Below are 22,688 nucleotides of genomic sequence, written 5' to 3'. Positions count from 1 at the left end.
AAAAATAATAATAAAAAAAATACACATATCAAACATGGCACTCACACCACCTACTTTGCAACAAAAGAAAAGAAACAAAAATTGTTGTACCAAATCCACGCACCCCTCATAAACAAATTGCTTCTATTCCCTTGTACCAACTTAGATCCAATCCCAAGTATTGTATAGAATAAATCTGAGAACGTCATCTTGAGATTTGCATCTCAAAGATCCAGCCTCTAGATTTGCAATTTCATACATTGCACACATCAAAAATAACACCAAAATTAAACGTCCGACAAACGGCAATACCGACATGGTGGTGATGTAAAATACTATGTACTACGTTGTAATTGTACATAAAAACTTCCACGATTCAAAGTCTCACACTAGAACTAGATTTCTGATTATTCCACGTTTCACTCTTTCTCTCAAAGTCTTTCACTGTTGATTCTTCTCCATTATTAGATTTGGATATTTCTTGTTTGATTTTTCAGTTTACTGAAAGAAAAAAACTTTACTCTTTCTTACACTTATCATTAGCTTTACTTATTACTCCTCTTACTGGAAACTGAAATCATTTTGAGATTGATTCACTGAAAACCCATTACTAATTCTCCATAAAAATCCCATCTTGGTAAAGAAAACTTCATCTTTACACACAGGTATCTTCTGAATTTACTTTATTGAAAAAAAAAATTGATTTTCAGATCTTATACTGAGTATAAAAGTCTATTAATTGCAAATCTCAGTATGACATCTTTAGTAATCAAGGAGATGGACTGTGGGTTTTGTGAATTTGAAGGTAAAGTCTGATACTTTGATATTGTAGTTAGTACTGTCGGTTGATGCTAAAGATGGCATTAGAAGAAGGCAAGGAGCCTGTAACTGTTAGAACAAGTAGGATTTTATCTCAGAAAATTGTATTGTTGTTAGGGTTATTTTTTGTTTTGGGTATTGGTATACCAAGTATTAGTATGTATATGATTCAATACTTTGGAATTGAGAATGTAATTACATATTCAAAGTCAAGTTTTCAAGGATGTTTCGAAGAGCCGGATAATCTGGAGAAATGGATTAGACCACCATTTAGTTTGATGCATAATATGAGTGATAAAGAGTTATTATGGAGAGCTTCTTTTGTACCGAAAGTGAAGAAGTATCCGTTTAATCGAGTCCCTAAGATTGCATTCATGTTCTTGACAAGAGGGCCTTTGCCTCTAGCACCTATTTGGGAAAAGTTTTTGAAGGGGCATAAAGGGTTTTATTCGATTTATATTCATTCCTTGCCGAGTTATCGTCCCAATTTTGCTCGGTCATCGGTGTTTTATCAAAGACAGATTCCTAGCCAGGTATGGTTTGAACCTTTGTTTAACTTTGTTTTAATGTTGTATCAATATAGTTTTATGACATGTTGTATGTGAACTTCGGAGCTATAAATTTTGTATAGGGAACAACCTCTACTTGATATGCATTGGGTGTTCAATGGGTTCTGAACCAATAAGGGAAGGTGTTGATAATGCTATCTGGTGTGTACGAAAGTCATGTCTTCCATGTTAATTAGAACTAAATATGGCGCCTACCAAGTAGAGAAGCCATATTGGGTTTGGAATGTATCCTAGTTTCTTGCAACAATGTGTGCATGACCGAGTGCAAACATTTAATTATTCATTTTGGGTTCAACTGTAACGTAGTGCATTAACTGTTCGAGGTTAGACCCAAGCCTAGATTGCTAGTCAACTTCATATATCTGTCCATCCTACTAAATTTAGTATATAAACGTTAGTAAAGTGTCCCATCAGAATGAGCCGACCCTAGTTGTATGTTGAAGTGTTAGAACTTATTGAGTGAGAATTATCAACCTTAACCCTGCCTGTGATGTTATTTAGTGTGCTTTGTTTACACTGGGAGTATTCCCGATGAAATTTTAATGGAGACGACTCATCCTGTTGTCTAGACTTGACTTAAGCCGAACTTATTAGGACGTGCCTTCATTTCAGAGAAGTGTTGGCCTTTTAGGTTCCCTGCGTAGTTATTTGAATCCTCTTAAGCTTTGCTGATGGTTTTTTTCTTTCTTGTAATGAGCGAGAATAAATTTGGTAATGGATCTGTTAACTGATACAAACACAGGAGAGTTGTTCTGGGTCACCCCGAAGTTGTGTTTTGGCGAATTTTCTAGGAACACTTTATAGCATGCATTCTAGTAATGCCTCATCATACAGTGCACAGAGAACTTGAAAGGCACACTTTTTTCCCCGCTGAAATGTTGTTGTACTCCGTGAAACTGCGGGAGTAAAGTTTATTGTCAAAAAATCGTGCTCCCAAATTTTCATCTCGTACCATCCGGTTGTTTTTTCTATTAGGTTTCTTCTCTAATCCAAGGTCTCTGTGGTAGGTTTAGAATGTAGGTTCTTCTTTCCTATGCTTACTCTGTACGGTGTAGGTTGCTCTTGTCTTCTCCCTTCTCTCTCCTGTTTCTTCCCCTCTCTTCTTCTGTTGTTTCCTCTGGGGCCACTTCCTGTGATCCCTTTAGATCAGTAAATTATCCATTTTATCGATTAACAAAAATTACTGAAAGAGTATTGCACCACATTTATGTACACAATCAACTCAAGCATCTCTATCTCTTAGATTAACCCCATTTAGGCATTTACCCCATTTACAAACCTTCTTCTCGCTGACTTCATCGCATTCCTGTGGTTGTTCATGGTTTTTGAAACTTAAAATTTCTTGTCGTTCACCCCATTTGCAACAGTAAATTTCTTCTTGACCTCCTTTCATTCCTATGATTGCTCAGGGTAGTGGTTACTTTCCATTCCTCGATCATCGTAGTTGTGAGTATATTGTTTATTAGTTTTGGGTCTTCTGACCCTATAAGATGTGAGGTAATAAAGCAAGAGTGTTTTATTTTATTACATTTACGAAGAATGTTCTAGCTTTGAGTCTAGGTTATCCTTATAGATTTTTTAAAACACAGGCCTTGCCTTCATCTGGACACTGGAGGATCTTTGGGGAAGTGCAGACAGATTATTCATTTGTTTTTTGCTTCAAGGACACTTATCTTTTGTGTTTTGACTTATTGAATAGAAGTATATTACTTTTAGGACCCCAATAAAACAAAGTTCACTCGAGGGGTAATTTTTTTTCACTGCGAGTGATGATCCCAAGCCTTGAACTGCATAATTTATACTTCATAACTAGTTGTTCCCGTTGCAAGCAAATTTAAGGTCTATACAGTTTGCTTCAAGGCTTAAAATTACTGTTTGCAGTGCACATTGCTGAATTGAACTCAAACCCAGCAGAGAGAAGTGCTAATTCCTGCAAGCACATTTCATTCACTACTTACTCATTGTCCCTTATCTCTACTAACTTTTCCATCTTACTAAGTTTCTGATAGATCCTTCCTTGAAACCCTCATTCATGCCATTTGCATTAGTCATGTCTCCTCATGTAGCACTTCTTACTTGCACTAGACGGCTCATACCGATCCTGTAGCTGGTCCTCACTGTATGTGCTCTGATGCCCAACGTATATTATTGAGTCATATTCTTTCCCCATCTTCCCCCACTTATGGGTAACGTGTTGCATGAACATTGAGCACTGAATCCTTGTTTTTAGGTGTTGAATAACAAGATTGTTCTATGTCCACTGGTATTTTCACGTGCTTGGTTGATGTAAAGATTATGGTCTGGCTGTTCATCTGATGCCTTTAACCTAAAATAGGTCAAAAACTTACATAGTGCAATATGTCTGTGTTTATTAGCGGAAGAGTTGTGTATCTTACTCGTGATAGTAAGCTAGCATTTATCTGTTATTTAAACATTTCCTCATTGTGCAGATTCAGCTGACATGGTTTTTTCCCTTGTAGATAACTGAATGGGGTAGGATGAGTTTGTGCGATGCTGAGAGGCGACTTCTTGCAAATGCGTTACTTGACATCTCCAACGAACGTTTCGTCCTTGTCTCTGAATCATGTGTTCCTCTCTTCAACTTTACCATAGTCTATAACTACCTTGTGAATTCCAGATATAGTTATATGGGTGCATTTGATGATAAGGGGCCCTTTGGGAGAGGACGTTACAACCCTCGCATGGAACCAGAAGTGAGCATAACAGATTGGCGTAAAGCGTCACAATGGTTCGAAGTTAATAGAAAGCTTGCAGTAGCAGTTGTGGAAGATACAAAATTCTACCCCAAGTTCGAAGAATTTTGTAGGCCGGCATGTTATGTGGACGAACACTATTTCCCAACCTTATTGACCATCCGAGCTCCAAACCTCTTAGCAAACCGGACAATAACTTGGGTTGACTGGTCACGAGGAGGCCCTCACCCTGCCACCTTTGGCAAAGCTGATATCACGGAGGAATTTCTGACAAGAATTCGCCAAGGTCACAGCTGTGATTATAATGATCAACCATCTTCAGTTTGTTTCCTTTTTGCGAGGAAGTTTGCTCCCAGTACATTGGATCCTTTACTAAAATTCGCACCTAAGATCCTTGAGTTCTGACTAGTGCATCATGAGAGTACGACACCACCTTTATCAGGTTCTAATCTGCACGTTCTTGGTTAATACTTTGTCACATTTATTTATAGAATTTGTAGAAGTTTGTACTATTTTCAGATGTACAGAAAAACTAGAATGCAGGTATAGTGACTTAGACATGTATCCCGAAATTTATATACTTAATCTTTGTTAGGTATGATAATTCAGTGTAGATCTTTCTTGCAGCCATTAAAGTGAAAGGAAAAACCGAGTTTGCTCGCGTTATAATAGTCTGTTCAGTATGCTAGACAATTTGTGTGAACACTATATTGATTTGCTTCGTACTTTCATGTAAATTGAATTTTTTCCAAGTCATGTAATCAGCTTTTCGGGTTTTTTTTCCAAGTTCTTGACTAACAGGTTTTCCCATCTGTGAAATTGGTGAATACTGTTCATGAATATAGGCTAGTCTATTTAGGCAACAGTTGGTTTCGTGGTGTAGTTGGTTATCACGTCAGTCTAACACACTGAAGGTCTCCAGTTCAAACCTGGGCGAAGCCATTCAACGTTTTTTTCTTTTGTCTTTTTTTTTTAAATTTTGCTCCACCCACTCATGACAATGATGCTATCCATATGAATCATGCGACAGTATGTGCATTTAACATTTATCACAAGTTTCATATTGATGAAAATGAGTCTATGGAGGCAAATGCATACCAGATGCCCAAAAGGAACCAAACATAAACTTGGAAAAGAACACATCAGACCTTGTTGTCAGCCAAACTCGGTAGAGCAGCAACTCCAGCATACCGGAAGGTGCAAGAGGGCCTAGGGATGGGACTTGGGTTGGTTGGGCGGGTTAGAAGGCTTGGCCATGTCAGACCCGAGCTAGGAATCCTTTGCCCGTGGAACTCGTGGAGGTACTGCCCAGGTCCGCCCAAGTTGTGTTTCTCGGGTTCTTCGGGTTCCCCGGGTTGGCCCAAATTTCGCTAGACATACGAGTTTGTTAATATGATATGATAATTAAAAGATTTTAGTAATACTAAGATTTAATTGCTACATTTATCTTAAATTTCCAATTAATTGAAGATTACTTACAATAATATAATTTTTTTTTTTCATATTAAATGATTAATGAGATAGATATAATTTATATTCTCACTATTAGATTTGAAGATAATATATAAAATTACTGTAAATAGATAATAATACCAATCATAAAAATAGTTTTATATAACTATATCATAGTTCTTCGGGTTGGGCGGGTTGCTTGGGTTAAAAATATTTATGTCCATGTTTGCCCAAATTTAACTCGGGTTTATAAAATATATGCCCAAACTTGCCCAAAATTTTAAAATCCTTTGCCCATGTCCGCCCAACGTTCGGGTTGGGTATGGGTTGGGTGGGTTAACCTAACCCAAGTCCCACCCCTAAGAGGGCCCCAAAACGTTGCAACACAGGTTTCATCTCCAGGAGTATATATGCGAACGATTTTTTAGAGGGGACCATGGTTTTATTAGGCCACCTTCCCTATAGTTATAAGGGGTGTCCTAAAGCATTGAAATGACTAACCTACCCTTAGTCTAATTTAATTTAAAACCAACCCAACAACCACCTATATATATATAACCACCACCTCCTCCCACCATCGCCGATTACCACCACTACCACCTCCGATTATCACCACCACCACCGCCGCCCACCACAGCCGATTACCACCACCACCACCACCTCCGATTATCACCACCACCAACCACCGATTACCACCAGCACCAACCACCACCACCACCACTATATATATATATATAACTTAATTTAAAACATTAACAAAGATATTCTCACAAACCCATTTCATTCGTTTTTGGTTGAATAAATGAGAAGTAATCATTAAAATGAGTTGAAATGGAAATTGCAGAGAGGTTTAATGGAGGGTTTTTTTTTTCAGAGAAAAGTTCGGTTATCACGAATTAATTTTTTCTTAACCGAACTCAGAGTTCGGTTGATTCGCAAAAAAATATTTTTAACCGAACTCCTTGTATTAGATCAACACAAGTCCATAAGTTCGGTTCCTTCGCAAAATAAGGATATCACCGAACTTTAGTGTACGAAAATAATGAGAAGTCCACAAGTTCGGTTCGTTCGCAAAAATGTTAAGTTTTCTTTGTAACCGAACTCTATCTTTGAAACTTCGTAACCGAACTCTACCTAATTCGCCAAGAAATAAATTTCGTAGTAACCGAACGTTTTCCTAATTGCATATATGCATATATAAGCCCAGTTCGGTTGATTCGCAAAATATGTTGAAGTTTGCGAACCAACCGAACTTCTAACACTAGGTTACTTTTAACCTGCAGTTCGGTTGGGAACTTGGTTGCGTTGAAGTTTGCGAACTAACCGAACGCACAAGATGTACCCAAATAAATTGTTAAGTTCAAAGTTCGGTTACCTACCATTTTATCCTAGGTAACCGAACATTACACTGTACGACCAAAACCTCCATTAACGAGCGAGTTCGGTGACCTGCGTGTTTGGAAAACGTAACCGAGCTACACTTTCAGGTGTGTTCGGTTACATGTTCTTGACATATGGTAACCGAACTGGCCAAATCTACATAAAAAATTTCAATTTTTTTGAAAGTTTGGAACAATTCAACCAACATTATCTAAGTTTGAAGCATACCTGGGTACCCAAATACCCTTCCTCCGGTTGTGGTTGGTAAAATCCATCGTTTTTCATGTTTTCCTTCTTCATCTTCTCTAACTTTACTCTCTCAATAATTCTACTTCTTTAATAAAAAAAACCATTTGATTTTTTAATCTCACTAATTAGCTTTAACTTAATCATCTCACTAACTATTATTAACACTAACTAATCATCACCCAAAATTAATCAGGAGGGTAATTTAGGTATTAATATAAATATCTAGATAAGGGGTGACCTAGATTTACTTCTAATGTCTTTACCCAAAATAAAACCATGGTCCCCCAAAAAAATCATGGTCCCCAAAAAATCGTCCATATATTCGAGCACTCTGTTCCGTCCACCGTGGTCTCGGGTACAGGGGCGGAGCCAACCCATTGCAAGGGTGTGCACTTGTACCCCTGCCCAGCTGGATCCAAAACCCATTTTATGCCCTGTAGAATTTTTTTCTTACAAATAAGCCTGTTTTTGCATTTTTGCACCCCTAAAATTTTCAGTTACACCCATAACAAACTTTTGCACCCCTTCCCATGATTCCTGGCTCCGCACCTGCTCGGGTATAGAAAGGTAGCATTTGGTACCTTCTCCAACCAACTGAAATTTTGGCCAAATTTTGTAATTGTTGAGGTAGTAGTAACTAATAAGCAATCAAATCAAATCTCTATCAAAGCGTCGACATATCTGGATGAGGTTTCTTTCCTTTGAAGGAAAGTTGTGCGGCCTCAAGTATGGGGATAATTTGTCAAATTTTATGTGACAAGAGAAGCCTCTTTGCGACAAATTATCCCCACATTAAATCTGACTTAAAAAAAGTAATCGTTTGTCCCTTATCACACCCTTGGACTATATCCTCTTCTCCCATTCCCATCATGTGAAACAGTCTCCTTGCGGACCTTGCCTGCCCTTAAAATGTTCTATACCAACCAGAAAATTGCCTATTTCAGGAGGCCAAGTACACAAAATTCATTGCCTTCTTTTGGGGTCGAAGAAAAACAGGAACCAAGTACTCCAGACAATAGCTTATACCAGGATTACAAATTTACAAGTGACTATTCCCAAATGGATTAGCGTGGCCTAATTTGGCCCACTATAGCCAATGGGAATAGAGACCAGTACCAGAGCAAATTTAATGAGGAGTAGCGACTACTACTGATCAAAAGATAGCGACTACTCCCAAATGAACCGGTGTGGCGGCCTATTATGTCCCCAATGGAAGCATACTACCTAGATTTTTTATAAAACCTCAGCTATCAATCTGGATTTAAATACTTTTTTTACACGCATAACACATTTATTTCATTTTATTTTAAAGGTAGAGAGATGGGTGAACAAAAAACAAAAAGTGATCCGAAACCAGGAAATCGGAGATCTTTTGTGATAATTCTCAATTTTTCATCACAATGGAAACCATCAGTGGTGCTAGATAGAGCTGTCAAACGGGCCAAGCTAGGGTCAACCCGTCCCTAGCTTGCCAACCCGTACTAGGGTTAGGATCAACCCTAGCCCTAGTACTATTCACGAACAAGCTCAAAACCCCAATCCTAGCCCTAGACGGGTCAATCCTGACGGGTTGGCGGGTTGGCTTGTTAATGTTATCAATTTAAAAATTAAATTTAAAATTTAGGATTGTTTAGGATTATTCATTTAGTAAAGGTCGAACCTAGGTCAATTTGGTGTTTAACTAGAAGCCCCACCACTGAGTTGTAAAGTGGACGTTTTTATTGCCACTTAATCAACGATATAGCCGGTTACGGCGCTTTAGTTTTCTTAGGCAGAGAACCCTAACATCAACTAAGCATTTTACTTTTTTTTTTTTATCATTTTATAGGTTTAAATTAATGTGAGTAAGACTAACTCACTGTTTAAATTATGCTAGTCTTTTTATCAATTTAGGACATCCTGAATAAATATGTGATTGATGAATCTAAGTTGTAATTTAATTTATTGATTGATTATTTAAAATCTAAAAATTGTTATATTTGTTTGGGTAGATCCAAAATTAGCTTTATTTATTGATTTAAAATTAACTAATTCTAATATATGTTTGCAAATCATGGATTTTAAAGAGTTGGTGGGATCGAGGGATATATTTATTAATTTTGACGGGTTGACGGGTAACCTGCGGATTGGCCCTAACCCGGCTTGTTTTCTAGTAGGGTTGTATATGCCAACCCTAACCCGGTCCGTTTAGACAACAAGCCAAGCCGGGCAGGGTTGAAACAAGCCGGGTTAGGGTCAACCCGCAAGCCGGGTTATAAATTGACAGCTCTACTTCTAGATATACCGTCCCAAAGACAACACGAAGACTATATTCAATTAGGAAATGCCAAGAGTATATTCAATTAGAAAGGGGACCAATTTTCTTTTTTTTTTTTGCTAAGAAACAACACCATGACATTAACTGAAAAGAAAATTACAAACATCCGATAGAGGTTATTTCCTCAACAAAGAGTTCAAAAAGGGAGGAATAGAAACCCATGAAGTTTTTAACTTAAACTTTCTAGCCCGACGTGCAAGTCGGTCCGCTACCTTATTTTTAAGTCTCTTAATATGTACAACCTTAAAACTAGCACTATTGGAAAGGAAAATCCGACAATCTTCTAAAAGATCACTACAAAGCCAGTCTACAACACCCTTGCCTTCATGAATAAAGTTCACCAGCTGAAGACAGTCACTGACAAATAGAACTTTGGACAAATTCATCTTTTCTGCCCAAGAGATAGCCAAAATTAGGGTTGTTGCCTCAGCACCAACAACACCTGTAATCAGTCCAAAGTCTGCTCTTGACTAAATTACTCTTCCTGCATTATCACAAAAAAACAGTTCCAATACCCATATTAAGATCTTTATAAGAACCATCCAGAAAGAAAACATAGTCAACATCCCGCCGAGGAGTTTTAACAATCACTGAACTCAAAGTAGTAAAAGAAGGAGAAGGAGGAGCAATAAAGGTGTTGATTAGCCTTCTAGTATCCAAAATAACCTTGTCCAGCATGATAGTGGAGTTTTTCAAATATCACATCACATCTAAATTTCCATATAGATCACATTACTATAGCGCCAATGCTAGGCCAATCAGCAGCAAAGGGAGAAGTACCCAGACTACCATTAAACCAGTTCAAAAATATATCATCCACCCAATCAAAATTCCCAGCAACCAAATGCTTCCAGGAGAGAGCAAACCAAATATGGACAACCATGGGACATTTAAAGAACGGATGCATCACAGTTTCAGACTCATTCTTACAAAGAGGGCAATTGTTATCAACCGCAGGATTATACAACATAAGGAAAGAGTTAACAGGCAGCATATAAGCAAAAATTTTCCACATGAAAAATTTAATCTTAGGAAGGCAATCTAAAGACCAAACTTTCTTCCAAAAAGAAGCATCTTCAGGGGTTATAGATTCATTCATATACACTTTATAAGCAGATTTAATAGTGAAAATTCCATTTCTAGTGTGAGCCCACGTGACAGTGTCTTGTGTACTAGTATTTATTCTAAGCTCAAGTATTTTGTTGACTACATCCTGAAAAAACAGCGATGTAATAAGACTAATATTCCAGGAGTTATTCTGCACATCAATAAGATCACTAACAAATATGTAATTCACAAAATTAGGGTTAATCGAAGTCGGAGGAGAATCACTGAGAGGTAACCAATTAGAAGACCAAATACTTGTAGCCTTACCATCATTAATTTTATAAACAATATTAGCATTAATGAAAATCAAACCTTTTATTATGCCCCCTTCCAAGTCCAGGAAGCAGAATCAGCAGCTTTGTCGATCTCTAGCAGATTTTGATTTGGGTAATACTTATCCTTGAAGAATTTAGATACTAAATGATCCGGATTCTTATAAAATCTCCAACCAATTTTTGCAATAAACACTCTGTTAGTAGCAAAAGAATTCTTAATTCCAAGACCGCCATTCAATTTGGATTTACCAATATCACCCCAAGAACGATAGTAGGCAGCTCTTCTAGGGTCTTTCTTTGACCACCAAAAAGCTATCTGAATAGAATCGATCTTAGCAGTAATCTTTTTAGGGAAAGGAAAAATAGACATATGATATACAACTAGGCTAGAAAGGACATGTTTAGTGACCACCGTTCTACCAGCAACATTCAAGTTAGTTTTCTTGCAATTACTTAATCTGCTATAGAATTTATCAATGAGGAATTAAAAAGTTTTAGTCTTATCTCTATTAACAAATAAGGGGGTACCAAGATACTTTTCAGAAGTACTAAGAATTTTAATACCAAGGGTTCTAGCTAAAAGTTTGACATGTTTATGATGCATTTTATTGCTAGTAAAGAAACCCGATTTTTCAAAATTTATAACCTGACCTGAAGCTTGCGCAACAGTATCAATAATCTTCACAAGATTTCTAGCATAAGTTAAGGAGGCTTTCATAAACAACATGCAGTCATCTGCAAAGAACAAGTGGGATATCGAAGGACTATGATTCCTGAGTTTAAAGACCTGGATCAGATTATCCTTTTCTCCTTTCAACAAAAGTTGAGACAAAGTTTCCATGCATAATATAAAGATGTAGGGTGAAAGGCAATCTCCCTGCCTTATTCCTCTAGAAGGACAAAAGATATCACTGGGGGAGCCATTAACCAGCACCGAGTACGACACAGTACTAATACATTGAGAAATAAGATGACACCAGTCTTCAGAAAAACCCAGTTTTTATACACAGCAAGAATAAAAGGCCACTCAAGACGATCAAAAGCCTTTGATAAATCTAATTTGATAGCCATAAATCCATTCTTATTATTTTTCTTTTTCCTAGTTTTGAAAGAGTGTAAAATTTCATGGCTAATTAGAATATTGTCTTGAATTTGCCTATTTGCTATAAAAGCAGACTGAAAAGGAGAAATAATAGAGTCAAGTAAGGGTTTTAGCCTATTCGTAAGAATTTTTGAGATAATTTTATAGATTGTATTTGTAAGACTAATTAGGCCTGAAGTCATGGGGAGTTGTGGGGTTATTAACTTTAGGAATCAGCGCAATGAAAGTATGATTCAGCTGCTTAAGAAGAAATTTGTTTCTAAAGAAAAATTGCACATGATTAATAACTTCTAAAGACACCTCATTCCAGTTGTCTCTAAAGAAACCACCAGGGAAACCATCCGGTCCCAGCGATTTCCATGGAGCCATGTTTCTGACAGTATCAAGGATTTCATCCGAAGTAGGAATGGCAGTTAGTCTGGTATTAACATCATCAATTATAATAGGATGTATGTATTTAAGAACTTCCTCAATAACGCCATTATTAGGCTGCGATGAAGTATAAATATTTTTGAAATGGCTATAAAGAAGAGAAACAACTTGGTGTCTGCATTCCAACCAGTTACCATGACTGTCACGTAAAGTATGTATATTACGATACATATTTCCGAGCTTAACTGTATTGTGAAAGAAATTAGTATTCTTATCATAATAGTTGAAGTAATCAATTCTTGATTTCTGTTTATAAAAAGAATTTTCAGTCTCATACCAATAATCAAGCTGCTTCGAGTAATTCAGAATGAAGGACCCAATCGAAGGAGTATATGGCATAGATTGAAGCTTCTCAATTTCAGAGTTTAATTTTCCTATTGTAGTTTTTATATGCCCAAAGGAATTCCTATTCCAATTACTTAAATCATGCTTAAGGTTTTTAAGCTTCCTCGCAGCAATGAAACTCGCTGAACCCTTAACTGACTTAGACCAAGAATTTATAAGGACACTCTTAAAGTCTGGACTCAGTTGGCAACATTTGAAGAATTTATACGGAATGGAAAGTTTGTCTTCAAAATGAAAGCAATTGAGCAGGATAGGACAGTGGTCAGAGTAGACACGACCTAAATTTGTAACCCTAATATGCGGCAGTAAAGAAATCCATTTATCATTCATAAAACCCCTGTCTAACTTTTCAAAAATAAGCTCAGTAGGAGCTTTGAATCTTCTATTGCACCATGTATAAGGATTTCCAAAAGAGAAAACTTCATTCAGTTTTAAATCAATCAATTTGTTTCTCACAAAGTTCGGAACAATCGAGTTTTCAGCAATACACCCTGTTTTTCAGATTCATGCAGTGGTTTATTATTATTTTATCTTTTTTGTGTAAAATAGTGGTTTCATACGAAAACAATTATGGAACCTAGCAAAAATAAAGAAAAATTGGTTCACAAATGATACGGTTTTAGGATTTTTTTGAGATGATACGCTAGTATTTTTTGTTAGACGAATTTTCTCCTTCTCTTATTAGAAAAAATCGACTGCTTTATTTATTTATTTATTTATTTATTTATTACTACTAGTAAAGACGCACGTGCAATGCACCTTCCGACTTGTCGTTCCGTTGCAAAACATAGGAAGTAACAAACTGAAACACTAAGGAGGAAAAATCCTCCTTCAAATAGAAGCAATACAAATTATTGTTTCAAAATTCTATTTCTTGTAATCCATTAGAATAAATGTCACTTACATTTCAATGAGTGAAAATTACATATACATAGATACTAAAGTGTAAGATGAAACCAGAACTAAAACAATAGAGGAAGAGGAAAAAATATTAAACAAAAACAACAGTTAAGAACCTTGCAGACAACATCAAACTGTAAGATATCACAATTTTTTTTTGTTTACCTAAGATGTCGTAAGAACTTTCTTGTATGCAACGTTTTTGGTAAATGTTCCAAATTTTTTAGCTACTCCTTGATAGACGCATTTATGTGTCTATTTTGTTCTCAATGTTCTGTATTATTAGACTCGATTAAGTACTTATTGTGTTATTTTGTGTTCTTGTAGGAAATTTTAGAGAAATAAGCCCTTGCGGCGAAATGGGCTCAAAAAGCAGTGTTTTACACCCCAGAGAAATGTACCGTAGGCACCCCAGAAATGCACCGGAAGCGTCCCAGAAATGTCCCGGAGGAACCCATAAAAATTACTATTTCCACCCCAATTGATATTCGCACCCCATCACTCTGGATAAGGGGCACGTTCTTCAACAATTTGAATTTGTGTTTTTGGCGGGAAATGAAGTTTTCAACTGGCAGAATTTTGATTGTCAAAAATGAATGGGTTAGAGTGCGATTCAATCGTTGAAAATTGGCAGAAAGATGTGATTTGGCATAAGGAACAAAGTTTGGGTGGTGGTTTCGATCAAATTTGGATGGAATACGTGTTTTGATTCTCGAGTTCAAAACAGGGCAAGCATGCACTGGAGGATGATAATCACGTGTCATGGAGAGTTATGGACGTGTTCTGATGATGTGGAATGGCTCGAGCATCACTTTGGGTCGTGAAGAATCGATTTGGAGAGTGGAGGGAGGAAGTTTACGCAAGAAATTCCAAGTTTGGTAAGAAAATATTCAGAAAATATTGTTATTCACTGCCCGCATAATGAAGAATTATATTGGAGTTATTGGCGAGATTTGGAGCTGTTGTTGGGTATAAATAGGCTCTTTGGGTCTACTAGAGAGGGGGTCGAGAATGGGGAGGAGAAGAGAGGAAGCTGTAGAGGAAGAATCACCAATTCTCTCTGCTGCTGCTGCTGTTCGTGATGAAGATGAAGAACACGAAGAACAGACTTGCAAGAACCGTCGTTTATTGACATTCGTAGTTACAACGCGCGACAACGACACTTCAGCTTTTTATCGTTCCTTTTGTAACGGTTGAACATCGCCTTTGCAACAGTTATTTCTGTTGCGATTTTTCTGTTCAATTGTTTTACTCCCTTTAATCAACTTTTGAGCTTTATACATGTATTTTGAGATTATGATTAATATGAGGAGCTAAACCCCAACACTGGGGCGATGGAGGAAGCATTATTTCACACTTGGGTAATTATATTTAATTCTTTTCATGACTTTTGCATTAATTTTAATTGAAATTATGATTTAAATTAATTAGTTGTGATTTGATTTGATGCGTCATGCTTAGCTTAGATGATTTGATGTCCCATGCTTAACATTTACACCTAATATTTTGAAAATCTATCTTGGCAATAAATTAGAGTCGATATATTTAATATATTTTTCGAGCTATTATTGATAAAAGAATTATTATTTGAACCTTAAGAAATGAATTTGGCGGAATCCTAGTCCCAGTACCTCTCTACCAATTTGTCAATATTTTTGTATATAATTTTTATAAATCTAAAAATCCTTCACCTTCACAAGTCTTAGAGTTCGAACCATCCTTACCACTAATACTACAACCCCCATTAAATCTTTAATCACTCCTCCTTTCTTGATTAACACCTTAGCGTTCTTTCTGGAAATACCCCTTGAAAGGGTAACATACAATTGTCCGTGACTGAAGACATGATCAGGAAGATAATTACTGGTGTTTTCAATTGTTTGTCCTTGTTCATTTTTGATGGTGAATGCAAAACACATATGTACAGGAAACGGCTTGTGAATCATCTTATACGACATCTCAAGATTCTTTGGCGGTCTCAATGGCATCTTATGGATGAATACTCTTTTACCCGCTGAATTCCCACTGAGGATCACTACATCGATGCAATTTGGAAAAAACTTCTTTATTAGAAGACTTGTACCATTGCATAAGCCGCTCTTGGCATCAACATTCCTCGGTAACATAGTGGGTGCTCCTAGCTTCAGTCTCAACACATGAGGAGGTAAACCACCCGGAGTTATTCTGTTCAAGTGTTCCTGAAGATAGGTATTGTGGAAATCATCTTACACAAAATCAAATGAGTAATATGTATGTTATTCTCCAAGAAACGTGATAACCACTCGATCATTCAACTTCTCGACATGCTAATTGTGTGATCAGTGCTCTGTTAAGCATGTAATCTGGATCCTTAGAATTATCTATTATGTCGGGAAAGGTAAAATCTATCAGTTGGGACTCTGAATCTTCACCAGTCCAAGGTATCACCATATCATATGGAATCTTTATCATGTCATTTGCCGAAGAAGATTCATTTCCATTAGCAACTCGCATAATAAAATTGTAATAAGACGTATCACCCACTGCACGCATATTATACATTTCTCCACAGAGGTGACCTAGTAATACACGAACCGTTCATTTGCCCCCTTGAAGCTTTTGGTACAACTGGCAGAACCTGACGGAAATCACCTCCCATAATAACAATCTTATCACCAAACGACCTCTGGATACCCGTGATATCTCTCACAGTTCTATCTGATGCCTCGACTGAAAAGCGATGTGCAATGGTAGCTTCATCCGACATAATTACAGTAAATTTACAGAGAAGGTTATCCAACTTATCCTTTTTACCAATGTCACATGTTGATATTGCACTCGAAGTAAATGGAAGCTTGAATCCAGGTAACATAGTTGCTGCAACTCCATATGTAGTTGTGGCTATGGCAATAACACCTTTTCTTCTAACCTTCGACAAAATAACACGATAGAGAAATGTCTTTCTGGTACCTCCTGGACCATCCACAAATAATATTTTTTTTTTCTTTTTTTTTTTCTTCCGACGGCTCCCATAACTGCATCATAAGCCTTTAACCGTTCTTCGTTCAACTTTTTCACATTCGTCATATCTTCTTCAGAAACCGGAGTGCATAGCTCTTCTTCGATCAAATCAGGCACCTGTAGATTATCATCCAATATGACTACAATTGATGAAGTAATTGACCCAACTCTCTAAGAAGACGGTCTGATAAGTATGCAGAGCTTGTATCGTTTGAACTTGAATACTTTCGGCCGTGTCATTGAAGAAATCCTCCCATAGATTTCCAACACCCACTGGGTTGCAAAAAACCAATATGCTAGCGAAAAGTGTTCTCAAAGAAGATGTCATCTTGTTTGTTGTTGCTTCAGCCATAGATGCTCTTACACTGTTATCATTCTCCAATAATCTATGTGCCTCGGCTGCGCTTTTAAAGGTTTGTCATTTTTTTCCATCAACTGTCAATAAATCCTGGAATGAAATTGCACACTTAACATGCATGAGTATAAGCCTAAAAAAATATTCATTTGGAATAGGGGGTACATAATATAGCCTACTAATGACTCTCTGTTTCATTTTTCTTCTCTGCCATTTCATTGTTGCTTTATCCCATCTGTAATGTTCAGGGAACTCCCAGTATAAAAATTTCCTAGCCATGAGATCATGGGAATTTGCCACAAAATACTTTTTGGAATTCATTTCGTTTCCCAAGACCTCATCGACTGTTTGGTGTTCGTATAACATGACATTATTTTGTTTGGGAAGATGCCACTGCAATCGTTGGACTGATGGGTACATCTTGTTCATTGCAAACCTTTATATTCTCCACATTGCCTCTTGAGCACAGACCCATCTTGCAGTGATATAACGAGCTACCTCGTCATTCTCAGATTCTGGATGCACTCGAAAGGAAATATAGTCTAGGCCCTTGTAGACGTACTTGTAAAGATACTTCATACTTTGGACACTAGAACAAACTTCTACATTGATGTGGAAATCGTAATTCTGGAAAAGCCAAGGATTGTAAGGCACCACACATCTGTTATCCGTCATGAGTTTCTTACTCATTGGTATAGTATTTCCATCATCTCTCCTCTGGTAAACTGAGAATGCATCCTTACCTTGCACGGTGCACTCAGAAAACTGTTTAGGGAATCCTCTATTGCAATTTCCTTCCCTCATGCACTTTCTGCCACATGGACCATGAATCATCTATTTCTTCAAACACTTATACAAATCGGGATCTTTCTTCTTATCATGGATTTCTGCTCTAACAATGCGATCATAATCATCAGGACCTTGTAACTTGTCTTCGTTTTCCAAACAGATCAACATATGGACATGAGGTATACCTCTTTTTCGAAACTCAATCATGTGAACCTGGACTGCTACTCTTCCTAGTACATTCTTATTAAAGATATGTTCCTCCAACTCTTCAAATTTAGCACGGAATATCCTAGTTGTTAAATTTGGTATATCTGATGAAGTTTCACCGACACGTAACTCAGCTACAATCTCAGGTCAGAGTGAATTACAAGTCATTGTAAGAAATATATCAGGCTTCCCATATTTCTGTACCAATGCCATCGCATATGGGTGTCGCTGGTACATATCACGCAACCCACCAATGTATGAAGAAGGAAGTACTATCTTCTTGCCTAGTTCGTCTATTGAGAGAAAAAACGTACCAAAAGTTTATGCATATTCGATGTACTTAGAATATCAAATAAGAAACATATTAAAGCTATTTTGTATCTTTGTGTTTGATTTTGGTTTGAAAGATATTTAAATTTGCATTTTACTTATTAACTTACCAACGCTAGTTTCACCCACTTTCTGTGCATCTTGTTATCCTTCATAGATTTTAGCCCTCATCTCCTTTTGATGACTTGTAATCCTTCTCAATCTAGCAGAGACGATCTTTACCCAATTATCCACATCATACTGTTGTAATTATCGTCTACCACGAAGAATAAGTGAACCATGGTTGTTTCGGATCAGAAGATATAAGAACTCCCTGAATAAATTAAGCATGTAACATATCCACATCCAAAAAGAAACTCATAAACAATATCAGTCACATTCTAATTCTTTATGAGATAAAAGGGAAACCTGCAGAATGTACGAATAGTATCTGCAACATGACAATCTTTCTTCTATTTTGATATTTGCTTTCTATGTCCCAGCAATAGCTTCCATAAGGGAGTAAGAGCGGATATTCCATCAGATCTTAATTACCTCCCGTCTCAAAGACCTGTAAGAGATTTCCAGTCGTTGTCAGTACTATCATTACACGAAAACAATGATGGAACGTGACAAAAGAAAAAAAAAGATTGTTCGCAAATGATACAATTTTGGGTTTGTATTTTGAGATGATAGCTAATACCATTCTTCGTTCTTATTAGAAAAATCTGACTGTTTTATTTATTTATTTATTTATTTATTTATGTGGACTTAGTTCTCTGCAAAACCCGTTTATTTATTTATTTATATAGACTTAGTGTTCTGTTGATTCCAGAGATGCCATGTTTGCTGATACGGGCCCGTATTTACTGTTTCGTATCTATATTTGTTGACAGTAATCTAATATCCTTAGTTTATATACAAAATTGGTTAAAAAGACCAAAATCAACAATTCCTGGGTGAAATAGACAGTTAGATTTTGATACTGTTTAAATGGCCAAAATTATAAAAATAGGCAGGATGTAACCAATTTCATCGTGCCTATTTCCAAATATTTTTTTCTTATTTTTAATTTAAACAGGATGTATCCAGTTTCATCCTTACTATTTTTTAAATTTAAGTTAGGATGAAACCAATTTCACCCATACTATTTTTTATTTTTGGCATTTCACCCACACTATTTTTTACCTGTCCATTTGAACCGTGATTTAAAAATATTTGGACAAATGACCCATTTTCCGTAGTTTATATGTATTCAAAGGTATGAGTTCCGTATCTACCGATACTTACAATACTTGTGTTGTATTTACCGATACTTAAAGATACAGCTTGATACTTACATGACTTGATCTATCCATGCAAGCCTATGTAATACAAGTAGCAGTTTCAAGTTTCATCATCCATTTTGTTAAGGTGACAGCTAAGTGCCTGTTGGAGAGATGGCATCTTTGATTTGTCGATCATATAATCATTCATACAAGAAAGGCAACAAAGTATGGTTCTTAAACTATATCCTACTCAAAAAATAAAAAATAAAATCTAACAAATTTCCTTTGACAGCCGAAGCCCCTTTATTACGACAAATTATCCCCCACATTAAATCAGATCAGACTTAAAAAAAGTAATCATTTGGCCCTTATCACGCCTCCCTCTGAGTCTGACTATCCTCTTCTCCTCCTCTCATCTCATCATCCTCAATACCTCACCTCATCCAACATCTGAAACAGTCCCTCCTTGCCCTTAAATGGCCTATTTCAGGAGCATCAAGTACACCAAATTCATTGCCTTCTTTTGGGGGTTAAAAGAAAGAACATGGAATAGCAAGTACACCTCTTCCTCCACTCCAGATAGACAGGAAGCAGAAGAAGACGTATATAAAAGGCAATGTTGTTTCGAAATGACCAAAACACCCTTATCTTTACTCTGTTTTTGTTGCCAGAATAACTGAAAAGGTGTATAGGGTAGTTTTTCCCTTTCTCAAATAAAGGACTTGCCTTTGGCTTAAAGTAGAGATTTTTTTGCAGATGAGGTGTGAACCATAAATCAACAAAAAAAGGGTAATAAATTCTTAGACTTCTTCTCTAAAAAGGTACCTCTCTCAATCATCAAACTAGAACGAAAAAAAGCTCAAACACAGAGAAACAAAGGAGGGACAGAGAAGATAGTGGTGGGTGGGTGATTCTTCATCCTCTCCATGACCAGAACCAAAAAATCCAAATTGGATAATCATCATCAAGAAGAACAAAAACAGGAGCTTATACCAGGATTACCAGATCATCTCTCACTACTCTGTTTATACAGAGTAAATAAACCAAATCTACTCTACTCTGTTTGTCATTCATGGAGAAAACTAATCTACTCACCAAATTTCCCACCTTTTCTTTCTCTGTACGCAATTCTATCACCACCCATAAACAGCAAAAGTCATCACGTTTCAAATTCGATTCATATTTCTTCATTTGATCCGATTTCATCAAAATGGAACCCAATTCCATCATCAATCACACCATTAAACTCACCCCCATTTTTGTTACACCATCCATCATTTCTTTCACGCCAATTACCAATCCAATCAGTCACTCTATCAAACACTCTGGTTTTCATTTCAGGAACTACAAATAATCTCATCCCAGCACTTTCCAATCCATTAATTTTCCACCCACTTTCGAATAAATGGAGTTTGGGTCCTCAAATTAATCACCCGCGCAGATGGTGTGTTACCGGCGTAGTCCATGGCTCTCTTTACATTGCTTCTGGTATTGGGTCTCGGTATAATCGTTTGTTGCTAAATCTGCAGAGAGATGGTGTTGTTCAGAGGACAGCAGCGGAAACTACTGGGAAAAGATATCATCTTTGAAAGATGGAAGATTTAGTAGAGAAGCAATAGAAGCCGTTGGATGGAGAGGGAAGCTGATGATGGTCAGTGTAAAAGGCAATGCAGTCAAAGGAGTATTATATAATGTTGTAACCGATACATGGGAAGATATGCCACAAGGGATTTTGATAGGATGGAATGGGCCTACTACAACGATGGATGAGGAAGAAATCTATACCGTTGATGAGAGAAAAGGGTTTTTGAAAAGGTGTAATGTGAATCTCGATGTCTGGGAGAGTATTAGGTTGTTAAGCTTTTATAAAGGTGACAGAGATAACATTAAATATTTCATAAAAAGGATTTCTTGGAATTATTTTTTTTTGTATAAAGTTGTGGTTGGATTTTGTGTAAAAGACATTGATTCTCTTTTTCTGATTTGTTTTTAGTTTATTTATTTTACTTTCTGGTTATTCCTACTTTTTGCTTGAGTCCTACCTTGACTAGAACCTATACAAGTGGGTTGGAGGTTGCCTGCAACTAGTGAAGTTGTATTATTTATTTTTTGCATTTCTTGGAATTAAATAAGGTCTTTAAATATGGGTCAAGTGGAATTTATTGAAAAGAATTTCAGAATTTGGACCAACTAACTTAGATTAGAGATCTTTGATGCATGTGTGTTGGCGTCGCTATGTGCTATGGCATCATCATATAATATAGTTCAACAATGTAGCCAAAAGGTGAAATTTGGTGTGCTTTCTTCACTAATCTATACTGCTGTTTGCCCTGACTTGGTCTAAGTTGCCGATATCATAGTAATAAAAATCTGGCGGAGGCACGCGTGATCCTCGAATGATCTCGGTTATTCATGTGTTTCATTTACTATATATTACTAGATAATGAGCCTTGCCGGAACGGCACATGTTTATTCCACGGGAGATAAGATAATCACCCGAGTTGTTCTTCATTGTACGCCACATCTCTGTCAGTATTGTGTTTTACTTATTAGAATGACTACAACTTTTTTTTTTCAAGGCTGCTAATGGGAGGTGTCAATTTGATTGGAGGTGTACTAATCCAAAGGGCTATTTTATCCTACCTGTATTTTGGTACATCCCCAAACAATTCGTGATCCCTTATCAGCATTCTTGTTTTTTTTTGATTTTTCGGCCTTATCAGCAAGTGGTCTGCGGGGGTAGGGGTTTGAACCCCGTAATTGTCAGAAATAACTCCTTGTAAGGAGTTAAGGATGTTGCCCAAAACCACTGTTCGAAACCATCAAAATAAAAAAAAATATATAAATCCGGATGATATGTTTTAAATTTCTTTTGTTCATGTATCTAGTGACAGGAACCTCCGGTGTCAAGCAATAAGACTAGTTTTCGTGTTATCGAGTATATTACTAATGTTTTGTAACTTTATCGATGTCATTGTGGTACAATGATAAATCACTAGGTGATGACGTCAATAACTTGAGTTCGAAACTCATCAACACTAAAGCTCATTAGGCTAAATCCTATGGTCTTCTAATCTAGCATCTAGATTGGCAGCTAGGACAACCTCCCAAGTCCTGTGG

The 22,688-nt window shown here is 36.8% G+C and overlaps 1 protein-coding gene, 1 non-coding gene and 1 pseudogene across 2 annotated transcripts; all 3 read left to right on the top strand.

Moving 5' to 3' along the window:
- Positions 1 to 159: 159 nt before the first annotated feature.
- LOC113349477 lies at positions 160 to 4,862 on the top strand. The gene is made up of 2 exons (XM_026593448.1): positions 160 to 1,331; positions 3,848 to 4,862. Exons 1-2 carry the CDS (start codon positions 828 to 830, stop codon positions 4,484 to 4,486), a joined length of 1,143 nt encoding a protein of 380 aa, XP_026449233.1. The 5' UTR covers positions 160 to 827; the 3' UTR covers positions 4,487 to 4,862.
- Positions 4,863 to 4,949: 87 nt separating this feature from the next.
- TRNAV-AAC lies at positions 4,950 to 5,023 on the top strand. Its single transcript has one exon. It is a non-coding gene; the product is annotated as a tRNA-Val (tRNA).
- Positions 5,024 to 20,256: 15,233 nt separating this feature from the next.
- On the top strand, positions 20,257 to 21,585 carry LOC113349476 (annotated as a pseudogene).
- The last annotated feature ends 1,103 nt before the right edge of the window (positions 21,586 to 22,688 follow it).

Source organism: Papaver somniferum, chromosome 2 (genome assembly GCF_003573695.1).
Source record: "Papaver somniferum cultivar HN1 chromosome 2, ASM357369v1, whole genome shotgun sequence".
Lineage (NCBI taxonomy): Eukaryota > Viridiplantae > Streptophyta > Magnoliopsida > Ranunculales > Papaveraceae > Papaver > Papaver somniferum.
This window is presented reverse-complemented; position numbering and strand designations above follow the sequence as displayed.